This window comes from Anopheles nili, chromosome X, assembly GCF_943737925.1.
Source record: "Anopheles nili chromosome X, idAnoNiliSN_F5_01, whole genome shotgun sequence".
In the NCBI taxonomy this organism is placed as follows: domain Eukaryota; kingdom Metazoa; phylum Arthropoda; class Insecta; order Diptera; family Culicidae; genus Anopheles; species Anopheles nili.
The window spans coordinates 4259893-4272884 of NC_071293.1; the positions used below are offsets into that span (position 1 = coordinate 4259893).

A 12992-nucleotide genomic window follows, 5' to 3' on the forward strand; every position below is an offset into this window, starting at 1 on the left:
AGACGGGTCATCGGTGTGCTACCGCATGTGGACAGTATGGAAGGGCCGGAACGTTGAGAAATGATGCTTGTGTGATATATGTGCCCCTGTGTGCGTTCCCCCACCCCATTTGCTTTGTTCTATCCCCCAAGTTCAGTAGGTTTTCGGATCTTCTCGATTATTCGCGAAATGGGGACGGTTCTACTAGCCACGGCTACACATCTCTGCCGCAGATTGGTCCCGATTACTGATCGCCGGGCTGGGGTATGATTTATTAGGGCTAAAAGTAGAGGAACCCCTCGGCGCATTGTCGTCCATGAGTAAGGGGCGTCCATCCCCTAATCTCGCCAGCGCACCGAAGCGAATGTGATCTCGATCTAGCCCTTACTACTCACACCGCAGGCGCTATAAAGCTGCGTTAGATTACGGCGTTTGATTTAGTACGCTTCGTCGCGCTTCATCGGACGCCTTACCTGGAGCGTTGGAGTCCGGTTTTTGCTCCTGTTTCGGTCTACGATCAACCGTGGCTGATACGGCCACGATCGTCCGTCTCAGACGTGACAGGAGGAAGGAACTGACATTAGCTTATCGGCGGTAACAGCAGCAGGATGCTGGCGCACCATTTGTTGGCGCTCGTTTACGTTGCTTTGTCGGTTGCTTGGCCGGTTTGGGCCGAAGATCCACTGGAGGTGTTGGAGGGTGCGTCCTCACCTACTCCGGGCACAAGCTGGCAGTGTCAGAGACCGGGGCGTTTCATTAACCCAGAAGATTCAAGTTGCCGGACGTATTTCACCTGCATCCCTGATGGTCCGAGCAGGTTTACACTGCGTCAGGACGAGTGTGGAGCGAGCGCGTTGTTTAGTGGACGATACCAACGTTGTATCACCGGCAGTGACTGTGCCACGTTGGAGGACTTCTACGCGATCGAGTATGAGTGCAACGAGTGTGGCAAGTTCTTGCTGCCAGGGACTACCGATTGCCGACAGTTCGTGAACTGTCTCAAGACCAAAGATCCTGGGGTATTCATACCGATCCGACAGAGTTGTCCTGTAGGTCGGTTGTTCTCGATCGAGGCACATAGCTGCATACCTGAGGAGGAGTTTGAGTGTCCTCCAACCACGATTGCCACCACCACGGAGATGCCGGTGACACCTATTGGCATGTTGGCGCTTACGGAAGATGGTGGACATTTGTCGGAATTCGTTTGCCTTGGTCCAGGTCGATTTCCAGATGAGTCTGTGCCACATTGTCGCGGGTATCGTTTGTGTCAGGAATCAGATGTACCACGCGAGACGCGGCTTGTGTCACGCAGCTTTCTCTGCAATCCAGAGCAGGTGTTTTCTGAACCTGAACAACGGTGTGTACCAGCCGGCAGTTATCAATGTCCTGACGATGACGCAGCTGAGCGTTTTCGGTGTGAGGATGTGGGTAGATTCCCGGATAGAAGTGCACTTGGTTGTGAGCGGTACTTTCACTGCCAGAGAACGGCAACTGGCACCTTGCGAGCTACCTTAGTGCAATGTCCAATTCCAGGAACCGTTTTCTCCTGGCTGACAACTCGCTGCGTGCCAAGTGCCGAGTATGTCTGCCCGGTGGCGGCGATCGGTGGTGTAGAAGTACCCGCAGAAGTACCGTCTGTGGAGGTAGAAGAGCAGGTGATCGTTGTCCGTAATCGAACACACCGGACGAGTCGCTGTTCTAACTCTGGTCGCTTTGCCAACGACGCCGATCCACTCTGCAGGACGTACTTTCTGTGCACACGTGACGTACGTGGAGCATGGGAGCGAGTGTTGTTGCAATGTCCTGTAGGAAGCTTGTTCTCTCGTACGGTTGGCAACTGCGTCGGAAGTGAGACTGAACCTGGACGTGCGGAACAATGTACGCCCCAAACACGAACGACTACTGTGGAACCGGCTGTAAAGTTGAGCTTGGAACCTGACGAAAGCTACGATGACAGTGATGAGGAGTCAGAGATGGAGTGTGACGACCCCTCACAGACACTCCCAAACCCGTCTGATCGCACTTGTCAGTCGTACTTCAAGTGTCGACGTGACGATCAGGGTCACCATCGTTTGAGGTTACTACGATGTCCTGAAGGAACGCGCTTCCTTACCAGTGCCTCCCATTGTGTCGTAGTTACGAATGCAGACGTTCAGGAGTATACTCTGTATGACGGTTCGGGCGAACCATCCTTCTGCGCAGAATCCTCCCTAGATCCTGGGTCTGGAGAATCGTTAGAATCTGCCGATCAACTGCTGCTTGTCACGTCAACCGTGTCAGCCATAACACGGCAAGTGAAATCATCGACTGAACTACCGGTGACGAGGACGCACACTCCAGAAAGGGCAAAAACACCTGAAACAACGGCAGACGAAGAAACGGGAGGTAGCTTTAGCTACACCGGACCCGTCCCGGAGTATCCCTGCAGTGCGACAGGACGATTCGCGGACATCAACTCGGTGGACTGCCGGTCATACTTCCTTTGCAGACTTCAGCAACCTTCCGGATCGCTCGTTTCAGTTCATCTCACCTGCCCGGATGGGATGGTGTTTTCACGCAACGTCAACAAGTGCATCGTCTCCAACCGGCATGTCTGCTGATCGGGTGGGGTAGACAAAGGGCGGTCATCGTCAATGATTGGAATAAATTGTCTCGTCAACCCCTAACCTCAACAGTGTCGCGTTTAAATGGAACCGGAGCGGAAAATAGTGGGATGCGGTACTTCCGCATCTGGCAATAGGTTGCAATAGGTTGCAGCTCACGTGTCGCGTACTTGTTGGAGGGGACTTATTGGGAGCTGTTGTCACGTTTAATCTTCCAAAAAAACGCGCGAGTCCCTTGCACTCGAAATAAACTACCCGTCATCTGCTATTAGCAAATTAATTTCGATATTACCGGCCACTTTAAAAATGATTGAACCTGCATAATGCATAATCAAGTGTTAAGCAGGAAATTACTAAGCCGCTACTAGAGCTCTTAAGCGCGTCTAGTGATTTGCACCTTCCGTTTTCGGCCATTCTTGAAATTTAATAATTAAACACTCCTTCACTGCCAGGTCTTGGAAGTGTCACATTCGAGTTAAGCTAAGTCTCTGACCAAGAGGAAGAGTAGAAGATATTCAGGGAAGGTCAAATGCTTTGCCACTTCTTCCGATTGCCTGCAGCACGTGGGAAGGCCTCGGAACGCCTCGCAAGTCCGTGGGCAACGAAAAACGAAGTCAAACGCCAGCGAGTAAATGGTACCGCGTGCTGCACCGGTGCTTTATCTAAATATTTATAAAGTGGCTTGATTAGAACTTGGCAGTAAAAACAGCACACGAAGAGGTAGAAACCTCGCACCAGACTAGACGAAGAAGACGGGGTCTAGTCTAACGGCAGCGTGAAGTGAAGCAATCAGGTATCAGGCAAGCGTAACCGAGCTCGAGCCTGGCTTTCCAAACACTTTGGTAGGAGTAGTTGGCGGATTGGGTAGAGTGTTATAGAGGAGTGATATAGTTACGGCGTCTCTCGCACCCACGCTCTACGTGGTCGTAAAATTGAATCAAATTGTGAACTGGCTGAAGCGAAGGCTGAGTAGTTGGGAAGTTTGTTAGAATTTTCTACATACGACACGGCAAATGGCGACCGTGGCGTTCAATGCCAAAGCCAAAGTGTCCCTCTCGATGCTTTTCTTTTTCTCATTACGCTCCGAGTCCCTCGTGCAGCTCAGTAGCATCGGTGGGGAAAGCGAAAGTGCTCACTGTTGTTTGAAGAGCATCCAGAACGGCCACTTTTGGAAGTCCTGACTGATGGCACAAACGTTCAGATCGTGGGACAATCGTGTTTGGCCTCGTTAGAAGAATCCTATGAACCTGTTAAGCTGTCCGTCGGAGGAGTTTTCGCGTTAGACATACATAGGTAACGAAATTCATCGATGAAATCACCATAAAATGGAATGGCACCTTCCATACTGCGGTACGCTTGTGAGGGAAAATCTGATCGACATTCGCCTGCTGGTGATAACGAAACAAAAAATCCCCTGCAAAGACAAGCGCCTTACAAACGAGCCGAGATAAATTAATCTTCCAAAATTTCACGTCCAATCGCGACTTAAAGGAAAGAAAAAACCGGGCACCGGGAAAATCGATAACGTGTGTGTGACCGCAGCAGGCTTCATTTCGGTGGCTCAGTGTCCCAAGAAGAGGAGAAAGAGAGAGAGAGAGAGAGAGAGTACCTGATGCAAGGTGGCTCAAACGGAACCAAGCGAATGGAGTGAGGGCGAAGAAAGGCGTCATGTTCCGATGGTGGAGAATTAATAAGCGAACGGACCGTGGAGCCTGACCTGATGGGGCGCGAAAACTGGGCCGCATCCCCTAGCCGCTGGAGTTTTTCAGCCCTCGTGCTCCAAAGTTTCGGCCCTACACCTGAGGCATGCAGTCACCGTGAGGGAGAAAGAAATGGGGAGAAGAAAAAAAAACGTGGGGCCAAAAACCCTCGCGGACCGGAATATAAATGCAAGATGGTGAGAGATTAGCGCGTGGATGGCTTAGAGGTGGTTTTGGGGGGGAGGGGGGGGGGGGGGGGTGAGAGGGCCTGAGGGCACACGGGAAAGGGAAAAACTTTCGGCCATGGTCGGCGAGCGCCCAATAAAGTGAAAATCATAAACCGAAGCCACGAACTGATCAAAACTTGCTAGCGTCGATCAGAGGGAGCCTTCTGCCGAGGCCGTGTACTTATTTTTGGCCACCGTTGATGAACGAAGAGAGAGAGAGAGAGCGAGAGAGAGAGAGAAAGAGAAGGAGGCGATTGTGGAGGAGGCGATTTATTAGGTCAATGGTAATTGCTGCACAATTGTTGCTGCTGCTGCCGGTTTGCTGATCATCTTCATCAGGCAGTCAACGATCCATCGCCGAAAATATAGGAAAAACCGGCATTAAATCGTTCACCGGTCGAATCGAAGGAGAAAAAAAGAGGGCGTAGAAGTCGCCAGCACCGTAATGATGCAAAAAACCTCTGCCCGAGCGGGATTCGGTCGGGAAAATGGAGTAAAAGTTTTCCGTGGCCTTTTTTTCTCCCCTTCTTTTGTGGATGGGAAGTTTTCTTGGGAGGGTTCGTTGCGTTTCTTGTTGGATCAAACATCGGTAGTGGGTAGTAGGAAAAAGTTTTTCCACGGTTCGCATGACTAGCGTTCTACACGCACTGAACTTGATTCCTTTGGTGGACTTTTCCTTAAGTGTTGCCTGAAGTTCGTAAGTCATACTATTTTTATTTGAAGGAGACAAATCGTTAGACGAAGTTCAAAGAAGTTGGAGTAATGCTGAGACAGTTTCATACAAATTTTTCGTTTGATCGTATTGACGATGTATTACTCTATGACTTTGCTAGATTTTAAGCGGAAACAATCAACAATCTTTAATTGCTTGCAAATATATTACAACGTTAGATGTTGTTATTTTTTCTCTTTTAAAGATCTAAGGATATTTCATTCGAATATCTATTAGAATTGTGCACTGCTAGCAACAACTTATGCCTCCTTTATGGTCATATGCCTTCAACCTTCTACCAAACACCTGTCTGCCTTTTCTTTTCGCGCTTCGGTTCGAGCGCCGCAAAAGCTAACGAACTGAAGATCATCCATTAAGCAAAACGCTCGCAAGAGCGGGCGAAAAAGAAAAGCCATCAGTCCGCCGCGAGGCGAAACCGGGCGGGAAAAAGGCGTGAACGGTGCCGATGAATCATAAAATGTACCGAGAAGCGAAACGCCAAAGGGAGGGGGGCTTTTTTAACGTTTCTAATGCACCATTCGAGCATGATCGAGCACGGTGGCTGGGCGGTGGGTTACAGCGTTTGGGTTTAATAAATTTATCAACCCCATAACAGCGTCCGCCGGGGAAAGCGAATGGAAAAATAGGAGAAAAACGCCAGAAGAAGATCGCCGAGCACGACATCCAAAGCAGACGAAACGCCGGGCTCAATCGATTTCGTTTTTTTACGTCTTAAAGTTTAGTTTATCGCTTCGTTAACGCAAACCACAGTTTGTTGTGACGCGTGAAGCTGATAGACGTAACAAATAGACAGCTGCCTAGTTTGACAGCCCTGATCGTTCGCACCGATCGGTGAGGCGTAGGCATATGATATTACCAACCCTCAAGCCAGCCCGCGTTAGATCGCTCCCCGCTTTCCACCGCTTTTCGCGAAAAGCCATTGCACCCAGGCGCAAGTCCCGGGCACGAAAAATGCACATCATTCCGGCGGTGGTATCGGTGCATCGTTTGCATTTTATTCGCAGCCACCATCCCAGGCGCACGCATCCGTTCCCTTTTTAGCAGCGAGCAGCGTAAACATAACGAAACGCAACCCAGCGCAGCCAGGCGCGTCCTGGCGATTGGGAATAAATTTTGGCATGGCGTGTGGGCGCTCTTGGCGCGAGGCGTATCGATTTGCTTTCTGATACAGAGCGATATGGCCGGCAGGGCACCGTCACTTGCATTGTGGCGGTGGCTAATTTGCTCGATTCCGCTTATTTTCTCTCCACCCGTTCGAGTTCGGCCTTCTTCCCCCACGAGGATCATAAATCTGGGCGCGTGTTTAGCGGTAGTTAACAGCTGCAAGGAAAAGCGCCACTGTAATTGTTTGTGCCTTTCCACAACTCTACTCGCCAGAGCTTGCTGTGCGGGAACTTCGAGGGGAGAAAAATACAGCATGCTGTACCGATCGTGGCCATGCTATTTTTTTGAATTTATGCGCCATTTCTCGGTATATACGGTCTCATAAAACGCGGCCAGTGTCGCGCGAGGTGATGCGACTGCTGTCTGACAGCAGTTTGACAGCACGGGCACGCCACCAACACCACCGCACGTGGACCGGTCTGTTTTTGTCCGTACAGTGCGTTGCTGGTTATTTAATCGCACGTTTTTGACAGAAAACATACCGCGGCGGAAGAGGAATTCCTCCTTCTAGCGAGTGCGTTTCGCGTTTTCTCGAGTTTTCATTTTATGTTTACATTTTCCCAGGTGACTCCATCTGGTACTTTATTCAAAGGAACTGCCGCTTTGCGGTAAGCAATTTACACCAGCATGTTTTCGTCTACAAGCGTGTCAACACTGCTTCGCTCGCTATTACCCAGCCCGTGGTAAGTGCCTACAAATCCGGCTTTTGGTTTCCTACTAATGCACGGTTCTTTGTCATTTTCGGTTCACTAGGAGCAGCACTATCGTGCGGTCGAAGAATTACCTCAATCGGCCACGGCTTCGCAATCCCGTCTGGTTCGTAAAGAAAACGCGCACGGTAAGCCGGTCGTTTGTTGCATTTAAAGCCTCTTCTCACGTTGCATTTCCGATTTCCAGCTGCACGATGAACAATTCACCGTGGATAACACCGCATTTCTGAAAGAAGTAAAGTTGGAAACCATCCAAGCGGCAGCACAACGCAACCAGTCGAATCTGCTGCAGTTAGCAAACAACGATCAAGTTGCCCAATGGAGCCCGGGCTTGAAGCGGACGGGCGTGATTGCCAAAAAGATCGGCCAGTATCCAATGTGGACGAAAAATGGTCAGAAAATACGTACCACACTGTTGCAGGTTCGATAATCCGACCGTTGGATCCGACACACAGGAAGTATTCACATTTAACTTACGTTTCCGGTCCATTCTACCGTCGTAGATCATCGACAATGAGGTTGTAAAGTACATACCACCGGAAGAGTATCGTCCATCGCAGGAACCACGCCAGCGACGCAATTGGCGCAGACCTTACGGCTGTCTGCTGGTTGGAGCGGAACATGGTGATCCTTCACTCTTCACCAAGGAGTACGCCGGATTGTTCCAGAACTCGGGAGTCCTGCCTAAGAAGCACCTGTGTCGGTTCATCATCTCACCCGAGGCTGCCCTTTCGCCTGGGACCGCCCTCACCGTCGGACACTTTCGCGTGGGTGACTACGTGGACGTGAGGGGACTTACGGTTGACCGAGGGTTCCAGGGTGTTGTCAAGCGACACGGTTTCAAGGGCATGCCGAAATCACACGGTGTTACGAAGACCCACCGTAGGCCTGGTAATATTGGCGCAGGTGGTAATAAGGCACGTGTCTGGCCTGGCACCAAGATGCCCGGTCACATGGGCAACCGTTGGCGGGTGTTGCGTGGTCTTCAGATTTTGCGTATTAATGCTCAGCATAATGTGCTGTGGGTGATGGGTAGCAATATCGCTGGCAACACGAATGGCATCGTGTATATTTACGATACAGTGCTACCGCTGCGGAAGCATGGTGCAAAGGGTGTGCGACCTGGGCCTCCACCCTTCCCGACTGCCCTGGAACCGCTTCCGGCAGATGCGGGCGACGTTTGGCTGGAGGACTTGCACGATTTCCGCAGCCTCTCCATCACGTATAGTGCCAGCAACGAGTAGAAGAGACGTTTTAGGGTAGAGTTAATGAAACGGAAGCAACCAAAATACATAATGTTTAATCGTACCAACCCGTTGGCGTGTTCGGAGGTTTTATTGCTCATTCGAGATAGACGTTCGGTATTGATTTTGCTAACAACTTTTCCCTTCTTCTTTGAAGTCGAGATTTGAGGCCGAAATCATCGTGTGCTGCACGCTAATGCTTTCGGCTATCGAGCTTTCTAAACAACTTTCACCATCAGTTGGTTTTTTGGCGGGAAGCATGGCCCCGTTCCGGATCAGCTCGTCTCGCGATTCCACGCCTCGAGTGAGCAAACAAACCAAGGCTGCTGCTTGCTCGGCATAACGTTTGTTCTTCTCCCAGAACGAGCTAGTGTACCGTTGTCCATCGAACCGGATAATCGCCCGAAACAGCTTGTCTTTCTGTTCTACCTCGTACTGTGCTCGAGGTAACCCCCCACGAATGGCGTGTAGGTACAGCTTCGATTTTGGTAGTTCCTTATCTGCGGAATAAAACGACGATTAATATGCGAAAATTCAACATTAGTCAGTACTGACCGTCTGTGAAGTTCGACCGTATGAAGCAAATGTTCTCCTCGATCAACGGTTCCGAGGGTTCGACTTCTTCGATGCATTGTTTCTTGCTCGCGGCTGGCTCACTGCCATCCTTCCCCGTTTCGTCGCTAACCGAGAGTGTACGGGGTCGGCAGGCGCGTCTTCCTTTGATTCCGGCGTAATGATAGCGTAGCTGTGTCTCCCGACAGTACTCGCCCATATCCCAGATGTCACTAATCGTATGGAAAAGCGAAAAAAATTGTTATTTAGCATTCGATGCAACCCAAGCTTTATAAGGGTAAGAAAATCTACCAGATTTGCTGCATAGTTTGGCTGTCCAGTAGCCTTCTACCGATTGGCGTTTCCTGCAAACTGCGCAGCATCATCTGCACGCAGTACTTGGTGTTCGATGGTGAGTTGTCGTAACGCACGGACAGCTCGAGGTACCGACGGATGACATCGTCTAGCGGAAGCGGACCATCTGGCCGGAAAACGGAACAGTTCCACTCGGCGGCCCGTGCCACCATAGCGCTAGTAGTGGAGCAACGTTGCGTGAATTTAATCACATCGTGGCGGCGTGTAATGCTTTGTGAACCACCATTCGCAATGACCGGAATGTGCAGCGCAGTGGCCACCCGAGCAATTGCATCTTAAAAAGTTATAAAAAAAGCCGTTGAGAATATTCAAATGAAAATGAAAACTGCGTTGTACCTTCATTAACTGGATCACGTGGTCGTTCCGTTTTCGTGCGCCCGTGAACACCGATCGCACTGATACCGGTTGATTGCAACTCCCGGGCTAGCTGTACCGTTTCGTCGGGATCGGGCATGACACGGATTTTGCAAGTCACAGGAATAGTCACGGCCTGGACTAGAGCTTCAAGGATGGCCTTCGCCCGGGGTAGATCGTACAGTAGCGCAACTCCCATGCCGCCTTTGATCGAAAAATCCTTTGGGCAACCCATGTTCACGTCGATGGCAGCCACATCCTGCTGCACCTGTTGTAGAACAAGGAAAAGTATGTTGAGTATGCATATGCGAAAGATACTGGAAGATCGTGCTGGCTACCAGTTTTCCTACAGCAACAGCCCGTTCCACGGAAGCTGTGCCAATCTGTAGAATCACTCGCTCACGTTCAACCGGACAAGTACGAAACACAACCGTGCCATCTGTGGTATCGATATAATCCACCGTTCCGAGCACCTCTGGGGGGCAGAATCAAAGAGAGAAATAAAAGAACTTTATTAGAATCATCGGACATGGATAGCCGATTCGTTGGGAGCTACCATTTGTGTGTCTTTCAGCCCGCAACAACTTCCAATCGATGATTTCCTCGGTGTAGACTAAGTCGGCACCATACTCCAGTGAAAGCAAGCGCATTGGTAGGGTACCAACACGCACCATCGGCGCCAGAATTAGTTTATTTCGATAATCCAAACCGCTCTTCATTTTGATTTTTTACTACGATGGCTGTTCGATGTTATCACTGCACCGATTTTGTATCCTACCCGAACAGCTGTTCCTACGTTCTTAAAACATAATAACAAACAAACGGAACGTGGGTAAAACGTGGTACTACTCAAAGGAGTGATTATCTCCGGAGTAAACGTTTCAGGCGCCAAGCTTTTATTTTCGTTTGTTTTTGAATGAGTTTTCAATGAAAAGTTATTTTTTTAAATCAAAAATGCAGCATAAAGATTCTATAAAAATATATAAAAACATTAACTTTAATAGTTACCTTAGTTTAATCCACACAAAACAAGTTATTATGGAAATAACGGTGGGTGATTGCGGCATTTCACATAGCGGAGCGGATTGCTCCAGCCCTTTTCACTAATACACGCTCATTGTATACAACATTCAGATGTGCACTGTGTTTATAGCTTGTTTGACGTAACGACAAAACAAAGATAAAAAAAAAACAAATTTCCTGATACCATATGTCAAAATTGCGTCGTTTGTTTACACTTGTTTCCTATGTCGTGCTTTCGGCAGCGTATAGTAAAAATCTTGTCTGGTTCGTGGTACGAACAGAGATCAACATTGAGAAGATCGGTCGAGCTGGTTCGCTCGACGGTTGCTTCACCGATTGCCTCGATTATGAACGCATCGGAGGACACTTGGCAAACAAGGCAAACTACCAGCATAGCATGAGCTACTAGGATGTGTTATGTTGTGATCGCAAAGTTCATTCGTCGGCGATTGGTGTTAGCGATTATTTTTCTGCTTTCCTTGTCCTACTGTATGGTTCATATGATCCTGAAGGTAAGCCGGCTGCTTGTTCCTTTAGGCTAGAATTGCTACTGTTATGTGTTATATCCTGCATAAGACCCATCACTCACGTTTCCGGGTTCACTTTTCTAGAACAACAGGTTAAACCTGAATGGAGATTATCTACAAACGCAGCTTCGTCATAAAACCATCATCTGGACCAAACCACGGCCAGCGTACCCACCACCCTGGATCGATACGGCATCAGAAGGAGCGTACAACAACACCGATGAGCAACCTGCTCCGACCAGTTGCCGCAATTCCATCCAGGGCAAATCGCTCATCGTGGATGATCGAGGCTACGTATGCTCGCATTCGGAGCTGCTGACGAATGGATGCTGCAACAGCGAGGATAGCGATCCTCGTCAACTGTTCCCGTGCACCACGTGTCTGCCCAACCGGTGCTGCGCGGTGTTCGAGTACTGCGTTTCCTGTTGTTTGAATCCCGACAAGGTACGATTTCATTAGCTTGAGCTATTAATCAGTCCCTTAGTGCTAACTGCACCTTGCAACCTATTTCCAGCGACCGATCCTGGAAGAGGTGCTAGCCAAAGCGAATGGGCGACAGGTCGCGCTGTACGCCGAAGTGACCGACCAGTTCGAGCTGTGCTTAACCAAATGCCGCACCAACTCGCAATCGGTACAGAACGAGAATAAGTATCGAAATCCGGCGCAGAAGCACTGCTACGGGGAGATGACCGATGCGCTTTGGCTGTCCGCTAGCGGCAAGGACGCGCAGAAACCTTTCCCGGACGATGGCTGATGACTGTTGAGCACGAAAGACAGCTTAAATCCTGTGTAGAAAACGCCGGATTGACTCGATGTTTCCTATAGTCTTCTCGTCCTTTTAGAATGAATTGTAACAGGTGGCGAAAGATGAGGTGATTGCGAAACCAGGTGTATCTTATAAATAAATTCAATTGTCTTTGTTAGATGGATTATCATAAGCGCTTACCGAGTCTTTCTGCACGTGCGGTAAAAATGTCCTTGCAGCACAAATGGTCCGGTTACGTAAAGCAAGGCTAAGCAATCTCTTATCTCATCCCGTAAACAACGGGATGGTATCTAGTGACCTCGAACAAACCGTGCCCGTTCGTTTGAATCACGTTAAAATTCTTCCCTTTTTTCCGCCGACGGTCTTTGCCGACCAAGCCCTTTCCCTACCACCACGACCATCATTTCAATCGCATCGCCATGGTAGTCGCCCTGGATGATGATAATTATTATGATGTTACCTGTTGCATTTTATGGCCTGCCCGCTGCAACCATGCATCGGCTAGTTGGGGGGAGGGATGCTTCGAAACTGCTTCGTCAGGACACATTCGCTCGTGCCGTTTCGCTCTGGCAGGACATTCGCGTTCGCGCTCGCAGGACGCACGGCTCGCCGTGCGTAGTTCGTTGCACGCAACACCACAGGACACGCACGGACACGAGCGGGCAGGCTGCAGACGGCTGGTGTCGGGGCGCATGCGCGGCCAGCAGGTTCGCAAGGATACCGCCGTGGAAGCGATGTCCTGAAACGGGCTGCTGCGGGCACGGGTGTGTAGAGTTCCTTCGCTCGCTGTACCACTCGTGGTCGTCAGTCTTGGCGGTGAGCTGCTGCTAGCAACTTCATCCTTCCCATCTACACACACACACGCGCGCTCGCTCATACACAAACACGCACATACACACACACACGCACATACACACGTTATCATCTTACAACCTGTAACTACATCCAGCATGCGGTGTTACGATCCGTTTTGCAACACGCCACACCACACTGGGTGATAAAGCAGTATACGCACAAGGACCTCCACCTGAAAGG

General features: G+C 49.9%; 3 protein-coding genes across 3 annotated transcripts; 2 read left to right on the forward strand and 1 right to left on the reverse strand.

Moving 5' to 3' along the window:
* Positions 1–7033: 7033 nt before the first annotated feature.
* On the forward strand, positions 7034–8360 carry LOC128728331 (39S ribosomal protein L3, mitochondrial). Its single transcript, XM_053821953.1, has 4 exons — positions 7034–7089; positions 7160–7244; positions 7304–7537; positions 7620–8360. Exons 1-4 carry the CDS (start codon positions 7034–7036, stop codon positions 8358–8360), a joined length of 1116 nt encoding a protein of 371 aa, XP_053677928.1.
* Positions 8361–8427: 67 nt separating this feature from the next.
* On the reverse strand, positions 8428–10360 carry LOC128728328 (tRNA-dihydrouridine(20) synthase [NAD(P)+]-like). Its single transcript, XM_053821951.1, has 6 exons — positions 10198–10360; positions 9980–10116; positions 9624–9909; positions 9225–9561; positions 8916–9145; positions 8428–8860 (listed from the first exon to the last, which is right to left on the reverse strand). Exons 1-6 carry the CDS (start codon positions 10358–10360, stop codon positions 8490–8492), a joined length of 1524 nt encoding a protein of 507 aa, XP_053677926.1. The 3' UTR covers positions 8428–8489.
* Positions 10361–10896: 536 nt separating this feature from the next.
* LOC128728333 (SREBP regulating gene protein) lies at positions 10897–12123 on the forward strand. The gene is made up of 3 exons (XM_053821955.1): positions 10897–11176; positions 11276–11635; positions 11706–12123. The coding sequence occupies exons 1-3, from the start codon at positions 11075–11077 to the stop codon at positions 11943–11945; spliced, it is 702 nt and encodes a 233-aa protein (XP_053677930.1). The 5' UTR covers positions 10897–11074; the 3' UTR covers positions 11946–12123.
* The last annotated feature ends 869 nt before the right edge of the window (positions 12124–12992 follow it).